A 14,413-nucleotide genomic window follows, 5' to 3' on the forward strand; every position below is an offset into this window, starting at 1 on the left:
AAATATATATTATACTTGGAATTTTAATTATTTTAGAGATATACAAGGATAATAAAATGAAGACAATCACTAGGTATCGTGTGATTACAAGATTTTGCAAAATATATACTTTTCAAACAGTATGCTTACGGTTGGACTTGTTTTTATGTTGTTGTTGTTTCACTGTTTTATTTTCGCGTTTCATAAAATAAACACATTTCAATTCAAAATAGTACTTGATTTTATTTTCAATGAACTGCAAAACAACAAAAAGTGAGAACCAACTGAAACACGAAATAACTTGTTTTATAAGTTTCCAAATTAAATATCTACTTTCATTAATCAAAATTATTATTGGAGTCTAATGTTTCGAGTACCGTTCATTGATTATACCCAAACAAGTTGTAATGTTTAGGTAATTATTTTAAAAATTGAACCACGTTCCCATCCATTCATCTCATACAAGTAAGCACAATTCTTCTTGGCTTAACGCAATAAGACTGCTTGATCTGGAATTTTGATTGATTCATTGTCAAGGCATTAAATAACTTTGGAAATTCCTCTTGTTTTTGATTTGTTAAAAAGTGATTCCCACCTTAATAGTTTGAGTAGTACATTCACGACGATAGTATCTTGTTTCATCTGCTTGCAGCCCCCAGTAAGTTTATTTAGAGAAACTAATATTACCTTGTTTGATTTTATTTACTAAAATAAAACTTTAAATTTATTCCAAGCAAACTCCGTTTCTCATCAGATGCTTTGGGCAAAATATTTATGAAGTTAAGTTTACGTATGGAGTGTTTTTGCAGTTATTGGAGCCAGGACTTTATTCTGTCATGTAAAACTGTTCAACTGTTTTCCATGTGTGGATGTTAACTTTCAAGACCATATTTAAACACATGTGTAGAAGGGAAGTAATGGAGAAAAAATTCCAGTTTCTTTCGGCCATCTTCCTAGTGAAAACAGTTCACATACTTCCAAACTCCCGGCTTATAAGTCTTTGTTAGCTTCAAATCCTTATAAATTACCTTATTAATGGTACCAATAAATATCTTCAGGTTTATCGCTATATGTTTTTGGTTCGTATGATTCTCTTTCTTAACTATGGCTTTCATTTTTCCGGATGAATTTGTTGTTAGGGTACAGATTCAGAGCGCGTTGCTGTTATACGTCCTCTACTCACCTGGAAAATACTGAAGGCTCCGAACTTCGAATAGTTACGTTATTTAAGCTTAGATCACTTGCTTTACAAACATTCTTTCCTGGAAAGCGACGTGACCTATTTCTTTAGTCAAACATATGATCTGATGACATTGTGTTGTCAGACGCTCGAGAATTCGTATTAGCCAAAATACATATAAATAACGCTACATCTCACATATGTAGACTTACACAATTACATTAAAATATGCACATGGAAATTAAAAGGTTCAAGTGATCTTATATGTGTTTACATGAGTGTGTGTTTGTGTGACTAAAGCACACTGAATTTCTCGAAATCATTTTTCTCCACAGTTTCAGATGTTACTCAGTCCTATTGTTTCCAGGACAACCTTGCTAAGATCATAAACCCCAAACGATTCCTAACACATACTGTTCTAATTATTTATTCGTTTTTAAAATATGATGAGTTAGAAAATACGTTTCAATATACAATACTGAAAACATTTCATAAACACTTTAAGATCAACTAATACGATGGTTGCCTACGGAACACTATTGTTTTTAGTTTTTTAACTATTTCTCAGAATTTCGACCGTTAAGAAAAGTAGAGTAAGAGACTCCTTTACATTAGCTTAACACTAACAGAAACTCAAAGTTTAATATTTTAAGAAATGTTTCTAAAAACATAGCTACTGAAAATATCTTAGAAATCATATATTATTGATTAAAGTCACGTAATTAGAAGAAACTAGAAGCATATATATATATATATATATATGCACACTTCTGACAAAGATAAAAACTTACCTGGGTGTCGTTCCACTGTATAGTAAGTTTGTAACCCGAAAGAATAAGAGGGCAGTCATTGATATGTTCGAGAGCTAGCATAACTGCTGGAATTACACCTTTTCCAGTTGCACCTTCTGTCAGATTAGCGCTAACAGAGAAAAATCCGCCAATCTGTAGTTCAGTTTCTCTGGCAGCTGATAACGCGTGAAGCGTTAACCAAAGTTTCATGTACAGAATATAGTGTGTACCTTGGTCGTTAGACAAAACTCTCACTAACATGGTATCTATATATTTCAAGTAATAATAATATGCAACTAATTTATTTTAATATGTTAAAAAAATTATTCGGTTTGTAAGATTTTCAGTTTTTGAGCTGGCACTGTCCTCTTTCATTTTCTTCCTGGCTGGCCTTCAGAAAACCATGAACGATGGTTAATACAAACTTCAAGAGCCTAGTATCATACATTTCTTCTGCTATTGTTTGTCTTATAATATAGCTTAGCCTTTTTCTTTCCTATATAACAAGTATTTTACCAAATATTATCAATAAGTGTTCTCTTTACGCTGAAGCAAATCAGAGTGACTTTCACTTTTCTCTTTGTCTCCTCCGAACTTCCCGTCAACCAAGCTAAGGCTGTCACCGCCAAACTGAACCTTGCGATGGATTCCTTTCAAGGCTTTACAAGCTATGTTCCTAGAGGTCGCTTCCAACGAGCCGATCGTTATTAGGTTGAAGATTTTATAAGAATGTAGGGTATCATGACAACAGATTCGATCGGTAAAGTTATGACTTAATCAGCGCACAAGGAATAAAACCAAAGGATTTTACGCACTTGACACTAAAGCGGCGTATTGTAAGTGCACAGATGTTGTTCACTAAAGGCTGTAAGGGCGGAATGCTGAGAGTTAAAATGCACTCACATATCTATAGCTATTGTACCTATTGTCATCTGTTGTAAGAAATGAAAGCACTAATTCATTCACACAAGTAGTTAATAAACATTAAAAAATTGTTACGGAAATAGAAATGTTTTCTAAAAGTAACATAAGTTTTTGTTTACTAGAATGCAATAAAAAATGTAAAACAATTATATTAATTTTATGATAAGATTACTTGTTAGGTTTCAGTTTCTTTCATATTTTCTCATTTTACATTTATTCACAATTAAAAACCGAAAAATACTATCCGTTTGGTTATGTGCTATATACTCAACTGCTTTATTACTAAAACATGTTGAAATATCATACATTACACACACGATTATTCAGCAAATCACTTATTAAGTATTTCAAAAATACAATAACAAACTAATAGATACGAAACTAACAAGGTTTATAGAACAACTTAAGTGTAAAAAAAAAAAAAAACACAACCAAACACGGTAAACAACTGTATTGAGGTAACGATTTTCTTTCTAAAGATATATTTAAATTGTGAAAGATTGAATATTGTATAATCATTCGACATTTGAATTTCCTGGAAATGTTACACAACAAACATTTAACGCCTTTATTGCACACTCCATAGATGGGTATTATCTTAGTAATCACTGATAATGTATTGTTCTATTTCAAATCATCTATTATGATCATCCATCTGTCATTCTTTTATAAATTTCGAATTCTGAATTTAATTACTGTTTTTACTGTTTCTAAGTACGTTTTACAAGTGCACGGAGAATATTAATGAATAAAGAAACGGATCATCAACAAGATAATGAAGAATCTGGTTAATTTCAGTTTTATACGTGTATAAACTTCACTAACGGTTGCTCGCAATTCTGTTGACTAATAACGTTTGAAACTGTGTTTTGATACTCGTGTTGCCCATTGTATAGCTTTGTACTAAATTAAGAAAAAAAACACTTATACTTACATTATATAAAATGATGTAATTAAACTTTACTTTAAAAAATACTATTGCATCATTTACCTCTGTCAGATTCCTGGATCACATACTGGTTTGATCAAGGTTCATGATCTGGTATAAAACTTTGTGGTTCACTAAACCTAAGCAAACCAACAGTACCGTTGAACAATGAAGTTGTCTCTACAAATATGTAATTAATCAATTTTTCATTTCAATTGTTTAAAATGTATTTTTCTATTTATACCTGAACATTTATCTCTGCTTTAAAAAACTATTTGATTTCTTAAAACATCTTCTAGAATCATATTTTATATAGAATATACAATGTCCAGCTATAGAAAACAAAATATATTTTGAAATATCTTTTTACATTCTTGATGAAATCATTTTATGTTCGAGAATCCAAATAAAACAAGTTGTTTTCATCCGGATGATGAGGGGGGGGGGTATTAATAATTTTGATTCAATCTATAATACGGTTTGGTTAACTATAATAAATCATGTTTTTGATATGTTGGATAAAGAGTGACGTAAAACGTTTATTAGTTTTTAAACATAATTTGTGTTTCAAATTAATTTTGGTAAAATAAAAATTGTTATTTGAATCCCAAAGTATACAATGGACTATCTGCGTTCTGTTAGCTGCAAAGATAAAATTTGGAATTCTAGTGTTATAAGCCCTGAATCCTCTCACTGAATTATCAAAAGCAAAAACACAAAACTAAAATTATTTCTTAGTTGTTCATGAAGTATACTTGGAAGTTGACCAGACATTATAGTAGTAGACAAGACAGAAGTGGCTTAGCTATTAATGTGTTCAGACAACGAATCAGAGTTCATGATTCGCGACCTGTTGCTGCAAAAACGCGCTCTTTGATGCAACGAATGCGCAAAAGATCAATGTTGAAATCTCACACTTTCCTGAGAAAACAGTCGTCCAAGACATGGTAATGGATACTGTTGACTAACTGCCTTCTCTCTAGTCTATTACTTTAAAATTATGAACAGCCGTGTGCAAATAGCCCTTTACGTTGCTTTACGTAAAAATTCTGAAGCAAACACATATCGAAATAGACGATAAAAAAACATACCGAATTTTGGATATTTTGTCTAACGTATTTATGAAAACTAACATTGAATTTATTTCTGACATATTACGTAGTCTTCATAGCTTAGGTTTGTCATAACAAAATAGTCGAAAAACCTCTTTGTTTACAAATAAATGCTGGCATTCAGTGCACAGTATTTTTCATTCTGTTATCTCTTCATGTACTATTGAACTTATTTGTCGGTACACTCAATAATGATTTTAAACAGCACTGGCTGTTTTACTACGTGTATGCTATTTCGCTAAGTATATTGGTACTAGGAGTTCAATGACATGAGATTGAAAGTACAGCTGTCAGAATCAACAATTTCTTGTCAAATACAAAACAGTAAAAGTTCCTTAAAGGGAAGAAGCACCTAACTCATGACTTTCTGTAAATAACGTGTTTGAACGTAATTTTTTTTTTTAATTCGGATAAACGTCATAATTATATAGTTTATTGTGCTTAACGTTATACATATAGTTGAAACATATAAAAGCTGATTTATTTTCTTTATTATTATCATAAATTAACGTTCCCAAATACCAACTGTACCAGTAAAGCCAGTTATTCATGACTCCATAATATGGCATAAAAGGTTCAAAGAGAAGGAAAATACGACATGGAAAATGGAATAATTTACTCAACAGTTTACAAAAAGGGTTCATATTAAAATCATTCATATATTTCATGAGTTGATATAATTATTTGGCTCATTTCTTTTAATACATAAACCTTAGTTTCACGTTGAAATGAGCGAGAACCAATACTCCTCTAGGAAGCTTTTAGCCCTTATCTTGCTTAATATTACTGATGGTATTCTGTGCATGTATACATACGATCACGCTGTCAGAAGCTTGAGGGTGTAACCCATTAACTGACAGGAAGTTGATATGAAACGATCTACACCATTTTTGCTTAAAACAACTGTAAAAGTTTATCTTGTCTCCTCTTTTGATTTACTCTAGATTATAACGAAGGTTTATGATTTTTCTTTTCTTGGAGGGGTTTTCTACTTAATACACCATTTGAAGTATTTATAATTGCGCACTTTTCTCTTTACAAAGTGTTCAACAAAGTTTTTCAGAAGAAATGTTGTTTTTTTCTCTAACAATATTATATTTCTGAACAGCTTGTTATATTAGATTTAACCTTGTTCCTTCCGCACGTATGCAGAATGCAAGAGACAAAGAAATGCATGGTAGTTTTTAACGAGTGTAATTCGTTTTGTCAGGTGCCAGTGGAAATAGCTGTCAGGTAATTCAGTGAACAAATGAACCCAAATTCAATGTGTTGATGTGGTTGTTTTGTTTCCTTACACAGCTGAGGTTATACTCATTGTGTTTTAACTGACAAAACCATAAAAAGACAACCTTAAAAAAACGAATATAACAAGTTATATGGATTAAACTAAAACGACTTCCACTTCTGAAGAATCGTTTATTTTTATCATTCTCACCGACATATTCTCCAACTGGCTTTCTTTACAGCTTATACATAGTCACGTAGCTTACAAATAATCTTGTTACCATTTAAAATAGATAACTGAGCAAGGAAGACAGTTGAGATACTTAAGTGTACAAAGCAAGTAAATTGATGTACGAATATTCTGTATAATGCTTACGTTCGCTCGTTTAGAACAAGGAACAAACTGTCCGAATGATTATTGTAACACTTAAGTTGAGCAAGTACTTTTATCGTGCCAAGCTACAAAAGTATGTTATGTTTGGTTTTATATCCAATTTCACTGTTTCAGTGGACTTTTCTCTGAAAGTGTGAATCATGTGGAAATTAAAAAACAAGTTTATCTACAATATTATTCAACCGGTTTCATAGAATTAACGGCTAGTCTTCATAATAAAAACTACAAAAATCATAAAACAATTAAATGCTTTTTAGAAAATTCATAAATTTAAGTTTAAAACGTGTATGAAATATACAAACTTTAGTTTTCAATTAATTTCATTTATTATTTAATGTTCTTTTATTTTTTAAAAATTCAACTTACAAAATAAGTAATTTTCCTAATGTTCCAAAGCAAAACTTAATTTAAAATTATTTAAACTAGCACCAACATTAAACTATATTGAATGTTAAAGATAAAATTACAATATTTCCACTACTTGAATTCTACAGAACACATATATCTGCTAAAGATGCTGTACTTACTTTGTTGAGTAAGCTTAAAAATTTCAATTTAAATAAAAAAGCTCCTAGTTTGGAACAAGCTCTTCCATGCAAATAAGTCACCTTCCCACAACTATCTGCAGGCAGAGAAGGGTGATATAGAGGTGGGACGTTGTGGGTTTAAGCACCCACATCTCACTCTTCTAACTCCTGTTTCAATATTTGCTGGTACTCCTTTACTTTATTTTTTTTATGTGAGACTGGTGAATGGAGGTTAAGACTGATAGACGGTGTATCCCCACCGCAATGTGGGTCATATTCAGCAGTCACCTCCAAAAGCTAGAGTGCATTTTATAATCAAAGTTATAGCTTGTATCCTGGGATCTTTTTAATTAGTGTAGTGTTTTTCTGTTTATTATTTTTAAATTTATTTTCGTTTCGGCTTGTTTTTAGGTTATAACAAATTAATATATATATATATATATATCATAGATTAACTTTAGTTGTATAATTCGTGTGTGCATCTTAAAACTGTCCGTAAGAATTAGCTTCTTTATGTTCAAATCACCATCTCATCAAATATGCTCGGTCATTCAGCCGTGGAAACACTATAATGAGACAGTCAATCCTAAGAGTCGGCAGTGGGTGGTGATAACTAGCTGCCTTCTATCTATCTAAATTAAGGACGCTAGCACAGATAGTCCTCGTGCAACTTTGCACAAAGTTTAAAACAAACAAAGTAAATCCCTAATCTTGATGACTTACATGTTTTAAGATATTTCTTTGTGTGTTTCATAGTAGAATGGTAAGGATGGGTAACATAACTGCCTGATACGCTTTATTCTTAGAAAATCTGTCATCTTTAAATGCTTTGAACACATTTTGTGTACGAATTTTGTTACGTAATTGAAACAAACACTTAGACAATCTTTTTGTATAAATGATCATGCTGTTTTTAAAATCAGTTATGAAATATTAGGTTTGATATAGCAAGAAATTTTAGTAATGTCACTGTTTTGCCAGCTGTAGTAACCTGACAAGTTTAATGCTCAGATTATCAGATATAATTGGTTAGCCATATTTCTTCTATAAATATATTTATTACGTAACGGACAACTCTTGAATCGTTGAAAGAAGAAATATTAATTGTATAACTATTGTATTAAGTTAGCTGACTTTCACGGATAGTATGTGTCAGTCACGGTTATTAAATTAATTTAGTTTAGTCTTTGATACTTAGATAGTGTTACGTATTATATTATTGAGTTAACGTGTTATTATTTCAAATTACTGGAAATTTGTATTTGAACTTAGAAGTTAATTAAGTGTCAATGTGTATCAAATTTATGGTATTTGCTAACAAGATTGATACACACAATATTCTTTTTTATAACAAATATACTTTAATATACAAAATAAAAAAAATAATAATAATTATTACTAATAGTTATTACAAATAATGATAAAATATACAAAAATATTACAAACATACAGACAACACTAAGTCTTATATCTGGTCTAAAACTAAATATTTTATCATTGATTGAGATTCACGACAAATTAATTCTGAGTTAATATTGTTGCACATCGCTTAAGCTAGCAAGTTCGGCCTCAGATCGGTTATAGCTCACTTCTTACCGCGGAAGATATTTAATGTCCTCCTAGAAATAATAATGTCCGATGTTACTCACTGAAGTTGAAAGTTTTATCATATTTGAAATCTACAGACTTTCCTGGTCAAATTCTGTAGTCTTCCGATTATTAAGCTTTATTCACGGTTATAGCTTCCTAGGTGTATAGCTCACTGACTGTAGCTGACCAGTAACATTCTCTTCTTGTTTTAGCGCGTTACTTTTATACAAATCACGCGAATCTCTAGAGCCTTCACCAAAGTTTGTTGATTCTTACGTACATGAACGTTTTACAATTTTCGAGAACAGATGGGACTTGTGCAGTACAAAGTCAAGAAAATACGTTACATCCAAAAAAGAAAATTATAAGAAACAGGCATATACTCTAAACTAAATGTACAAAGTAAATATCTTCCAGTAGTAATGAGTTCTGTTTCATAAAGTTTAAACTAACTCAAATTAAGGCAAGTTTACTGTAATCAAACGCAAAGTTAAATAATACAAAGAATGTCATTATCTCACCACTCTAAATTTGTTACATTTTCTGTACAAAATTACAAGTATTCAAGAAAGTCTGACTTCATTAGTAATGAAGTGAAAGTTAATTCTAAACAATTAGTAATTTATTAAATTGAATTGCTAAACCATTTAAAATACAGGATATTTTTCGGAAACTCTGCCCCGGCACAGTAATATATCTGCGAACTTAAACTGGTAGAATCTGTAGTAAGCAGAGTACAACTTTGTACAACTCTTTGTGCTTGATAACGAAAACCATCAAAAATTCAGTCATCAAAAGTAATTCTATGATTAATCAATGCTTATAGAGTCTCTTCATAATTTATATTTTTTGAAGAGCTCTCTTAGGAGTAGAAACCAAGAATCAATAAGTTATTTTGTAGGCGAAGACTTTATGGGATTTGTAGGAGTAAATGTAATGAAACCTTACAATAAAACGGAAATAATCAGCATAGGTTTGAAACATGTTTACATTAAGATATGTGTAATAAAGCTTGAAATGAGGAATGATTTTCCAGCCCTGTAGCGAAAGTTATTACATTTGACTGAGAGGATTACAAAGTAAACTTAGTTCATTTCATTTTTAAATATTAAAACAGGTAGTGACTGATATCTACCTAGGTGTTTGTTATTTAATCAAAGTACTTTAATTACAAACATTTCACTTAATTACTTTTAAGTATCATTGAAATTATTTTCCCCATTGTTGATCTTACTCCGTCTAATAATTATTATTATGTTCTATTGCTTAACACCGTGATTACTGTAATAATAAGCATATGCAAAAGAGGCGTGGTCAATTTTATACCAATTTAAAAGATTTTTCACTAAGTTTCAACGAGCTTAACCGAATCTAAGACCACTTTTAAGTAAGCCAAAATCAAAGAAGCTTATGGAGGTTACATCGGAAACTTGGCAGATGTGGTCGAAATGAATTGCTTCTATTTCAGTTTCTTTGGTCATAAAAACAGACAAGCTTTAAGGATGTGGTTAGAATTTAATATATTTTTAGCTAATGAATCTCCTTCATTAGCTTGTTTATGATCTTGTTATGATAAAATAAGATATACCCCACTCCATTGCAGTGACAATTTGGGTCGAAAGGATCACTTTCTCAACTGAACCTTCACTTTGATGATACTTCTGTTGCTCTAAATGTGTTTAAGGTGTGATATTGGAACCTGCTTTTGTTCTCAACGCTTTGATTTGTGATTTGTTTGCACTTCCATGGATAACACTGAAAACTCCTCGGTTGAAGTTATACATTTTTTATATTTACATCATATAATAATCCCCCCTTTACGAATATCTATCATTCCCCGCAAAAAGCTATGTCATAAACTTCCAACCATATCGTGTTGACATTGGGCTGTCGAATGTGAAAAATTTTAATAAAGTGCGATTTTTATTCTGTAGTGAGTCAACCTTACGCTTACTAATGCCTGAAAAAACAAAGCAATATAAAACCAATTTCTGTATGCTACACACACAGTTGTGTACATGGTATTGGATGTTATAAAGTTACAATCATGCGCAAAACGTCAGGGTTTAGTTCTATAAAAAAAAAACGATACACTTAAAAGTACGCCGTTGCAACGATGTGGTGGAGTACTTCATACAACTCACAAATGTAGTGCGCATAATATAAAACCGACAAAGTACTGTAGTACCCTTCTTTATTATATCAATATTACTAAACATCGTAACAAGAATAATATTTCATTTCTCAACACATCACTCTTAACTAGTCTTGTTTTTCCAAACAACAGTGTGACTTTGTTCTGGACAAATGAAAACCAGTAGCTAATTGCTTAATCTGGATTATAAGACAAATTTGCTGCTGAGAGTAACTCAGTAAATGAAAAAATGCAAGATACGAGAAGTATATTTCAGTAATTATAAATACTATTAATGTCTTTATTTTAATTAACTGGTTGGTAATTTAATAATTATTCCGATCATTAACATCTTTATTCTAATGCCTTTGTGAATGTCAATGCACTTCACTATAAATATTAAAGCCAGCACAAAGAAAAAAGTGTATTTCGTTGGAATGTTTTTAAACCTTTATTTTTCCTTGTAATGCTATTATTTTGATTGTCTGTTATTTTAATTGACTATTATTTCATGTTAATCACATAAACAATATCCAGTGAGAAACGTTATTTTTTTTTTATTTTGCCCATTCTACTGTCGTGTTTCATTTTACTTATTGTTAATGAAGGAATAATTCCATTATTTAAGTTACTTGTGTTTTATTGCATAAAAGTACACAATGCTGAAGAATTAACAAAGATGTTTTGACAAACAAATACATTTATATAAAATTACCTACATGTATATATATATGTATGTATAAATATATTTACCATGTAAGGGAGTAACAAAGCTCTTTATATGGTTTATGCTTTTGTTGTCTTTTACAAATAGATAAATTTATCTAAATTTATACAGGTTCACTGTATTCAGTAAAAAAAACTTATAATTCGTATAACAGTATAAGAAACGTAGTCTGTCTGTTGTTTGTTTTTAGATTTCCACTTCTCCATGATTACTGACCAGGAATGAAATTTGGGTATAATTCAAAAAGAAGCAGTGAATCGAATGAGAGAAATCACGTTTCACATTTATTATTTATTTTTAGCAGCTATCGTACGGAATTTGAAATTAGCACCACTAGAGGAAAAAAAAAAAAAGTCACATCAAACATTTTTTAATGTTTCAATATTAAATAATCCATTATTTTTGTCTCCCGCTGGTACAGCGGTAAGTCTACGGATTTACAACTCACACTCTTTGTATATTTTGAAAGTTTGTATTGTTTTTTTGTATTTATTTAGCAGTGTCTTAATTCGATTTGGGAATTCATCAAAACGTGTGCTTATTATGTAATTACGTATTTACCTCCTCTTTGAGGAGGAAGGAATAAAGAAAAAAAATATGGACTTACAACTCCACAATCAGGGTTCGATTCCCCTCGGTGGACTTAGCAAATAGCTTGATGTGGTTTGTTCTTAGAAAAACACACTTTCTATTATTTCTAATATTTCAGTAACCATTTTTTCATACGTTTACTAAACCATTCGTATAGTTAGTTTGGTAGAATAATAAATTCAACACAGGTTACATTGTCGAGCTTCACGAAAGGAAAACACACACGTCAGTTTACAGCTTATGGTAGCTGATTTTGAGATAACAGTTCCAAACTACGCAAATTAAACTCAATAGTCGGTTATATGTTTATTAGCTAGTTACATTTGCAATTAATGGCCAATTAAGACACCTCAAACGGCTGAGTGGTATGTCTGCATACTTGCAACGTTAAAATCGGATTTCGATACCTGCAGTCATCAAATCATAAATATCCAGTTGTGTAGCTTTACCCTTCACAATAATAATACTATACAAAATATTTAGCATAAAAGAAAATTTTCCTAATGCTCGACCTTTGTTGTGGAATAAAATGCACGATGTTCTTACTTAACGACAAAGTTAGTTAACTATTTGTTTTATTTCACGCAAAGGTACACGAGGACTATCTGCGCTAGCTGTTCATAATTTTGCAGTGTAAGACTAGAGGGAAGGCAGCTGGTCATCACCACCCACCGCCAACGTTTGGGCTATTCTTTTATTAACGAATAGTGGGATTGATTGTAACATTATAACATTCTCACTGCTGAAAGAGCGAGCATGTTTGGTGCGACAGGAATTCTATCCCGGAACCTTCAGGTTACGAGTCGAGAGTCTTAACCACATGGCTATGCTGGGACTTTTTAAGTGTATTTTATGATAACATTAATATTCAACTAAAGTATTTTCTGATATATTCCTTTCCAAATTATACCGATCAAGCGATTTCTTAGTTTTTATTATTACAAGAGAACAATCGCCTTCCGTATTTTCTCGGATCGAAGTGTAAGTATTTTCTCACAGTTTCAGTAACATTTACAATTTTTTTCCTTGACATTTCTGAACGTTAGTACGTTGTTGATTCAAATACTTATTTGTCAGGATTCTCTTTAAACAACAGCTGTATCTTGTTAGAAAATCTGTGTTAATTTAATATTTTTCAAAACTAACATTTTGAAGAGAAAGTTGATGACTGGCATATCTGGTACGTGACAATCGAAATTAATTTAATCTTCTATCTGGATATATCAGTAAAATCTCTTCGAAAATAGTAGAGTCATAAATGTCGACAGTCATGTTCCAGATAATTCACAAGAAACGTGAAGTAAATGAAAGATTTTAGTTAATGTATCATAGAGTTGAAACGTGACTCAAAGTTTCCTTGAAGAAGTGAAAAATCCAGGCTAAGCTGTATTGGAACTCGCGTCTCTTCTCGATAAATAACTTACGAAATCGAACAAAAATGTGATCTTACTACTTTACTTCCGATCCAGTTGAGAAGTAAATGTTCTTTATTACAGTAAAACAGGCGTAAATATGTAAATGCAATAGCACGTCTAAAAGAAGAGAAACACTATATATTCAGAATTAATAGGTTTCTTTAACATACACAGCTATAGTTTGTGATGCATAAATTTCTAAATATGTTTTCCTTATAATAACACAGAAGAACTGAATTGTTTTTGTTTTGATTTTTCAAGGAGATAATATATCAAAAATTTTGGTATCAGTGCACAACCTTAATACCGTAGATTTACTATATTTCCTTCTTATTAATAAACTATAAATTTGTTTAAATATTTACTTTTTTCTGTAAAAGAGAGTTTGTTTAGTAGACTTAGCAGGAATAGTTAAAATGTATTAACTAAATTTCGGTGAAGAAGACTACCGTCAATTTTAAGAGTGTTTGTTTAGAATTAAGCACAAAGCTACACAGTGGACAAGTGGTGCTCTGCCCAACAGGAGAACCAACCAGGTTTGTAGCGATGTGAATCCGCAGACATGACGCTGTGCCACTGGGGTTTTTTTAAAGGCGAAAAGTTAATGAATAATAAGAGTTAAAGTTATAAATATTGCAACCCAACAATGTAAATAAACCAAGACACTATTTTAATCGGCACCACTACGAAGAGAACAAATTGAAATTTAGGTCAAACCTGTAACGCCATATGCAATGAATTCACGTTTTTGTTTACGTCACTGGATGTCGTTTCGGAAATGCATGGTTCAAAGTATGTTTAAAATTACTATCATTTGAAAAATTTGTTTGCACGAAATGTAACTAGTTAGTGTTGGTGAGGGCGTCGATTCATTAAAAATAGGCCTGTAACAGTGAT

At 31.2% G+C, this 14,413-nt stretch overlaps 1 protein-coding gene across 2 annotated transcripts in view; it reads right to left on the minus strand.

The window, feature by feature from the left end:
• LOC143249374 (gamma-aminobutyric acid type B receptor subunit 2-like) overlaps window positions 1-2,585 on the minus strand; it is a 321,015-nt gene extending 318,430 nt beyond the window's left edge. For both annotated transcript variants that reach the window (XM_076499120.1, XM_076499119.1), the window contains exon 1: window positions 1,951-2,585. In XM_076499120.1, coding sequence (XP_076355235.1) covers window positions 1,951-2,211 — 261 coding nt within the window. In that variant the 5' untranslated portion in view covers window positions 2,212-2,585. The remainder of the gene's footprint in view (window positions 1-1,950) is intronic.
• Window positions 2,586-14,413: the final 11,828 nt, after the last annotated feature.

This window comes from Tachypleus tridentatus, chromosome 4, assembly GCF_004210375.1.
Source record: "Tachypleus tridentatus isolate NWPU-2018 chromosome 4, ASM421037v1, whole genome shotgun sequence".
Classification (NCBI taxonomy): Eukaryota; Metazoa; Arthropoda; class Merostomata; order Xiphosura; family Limulidae; genus Tachypleus; species Tachypleus tridentatus.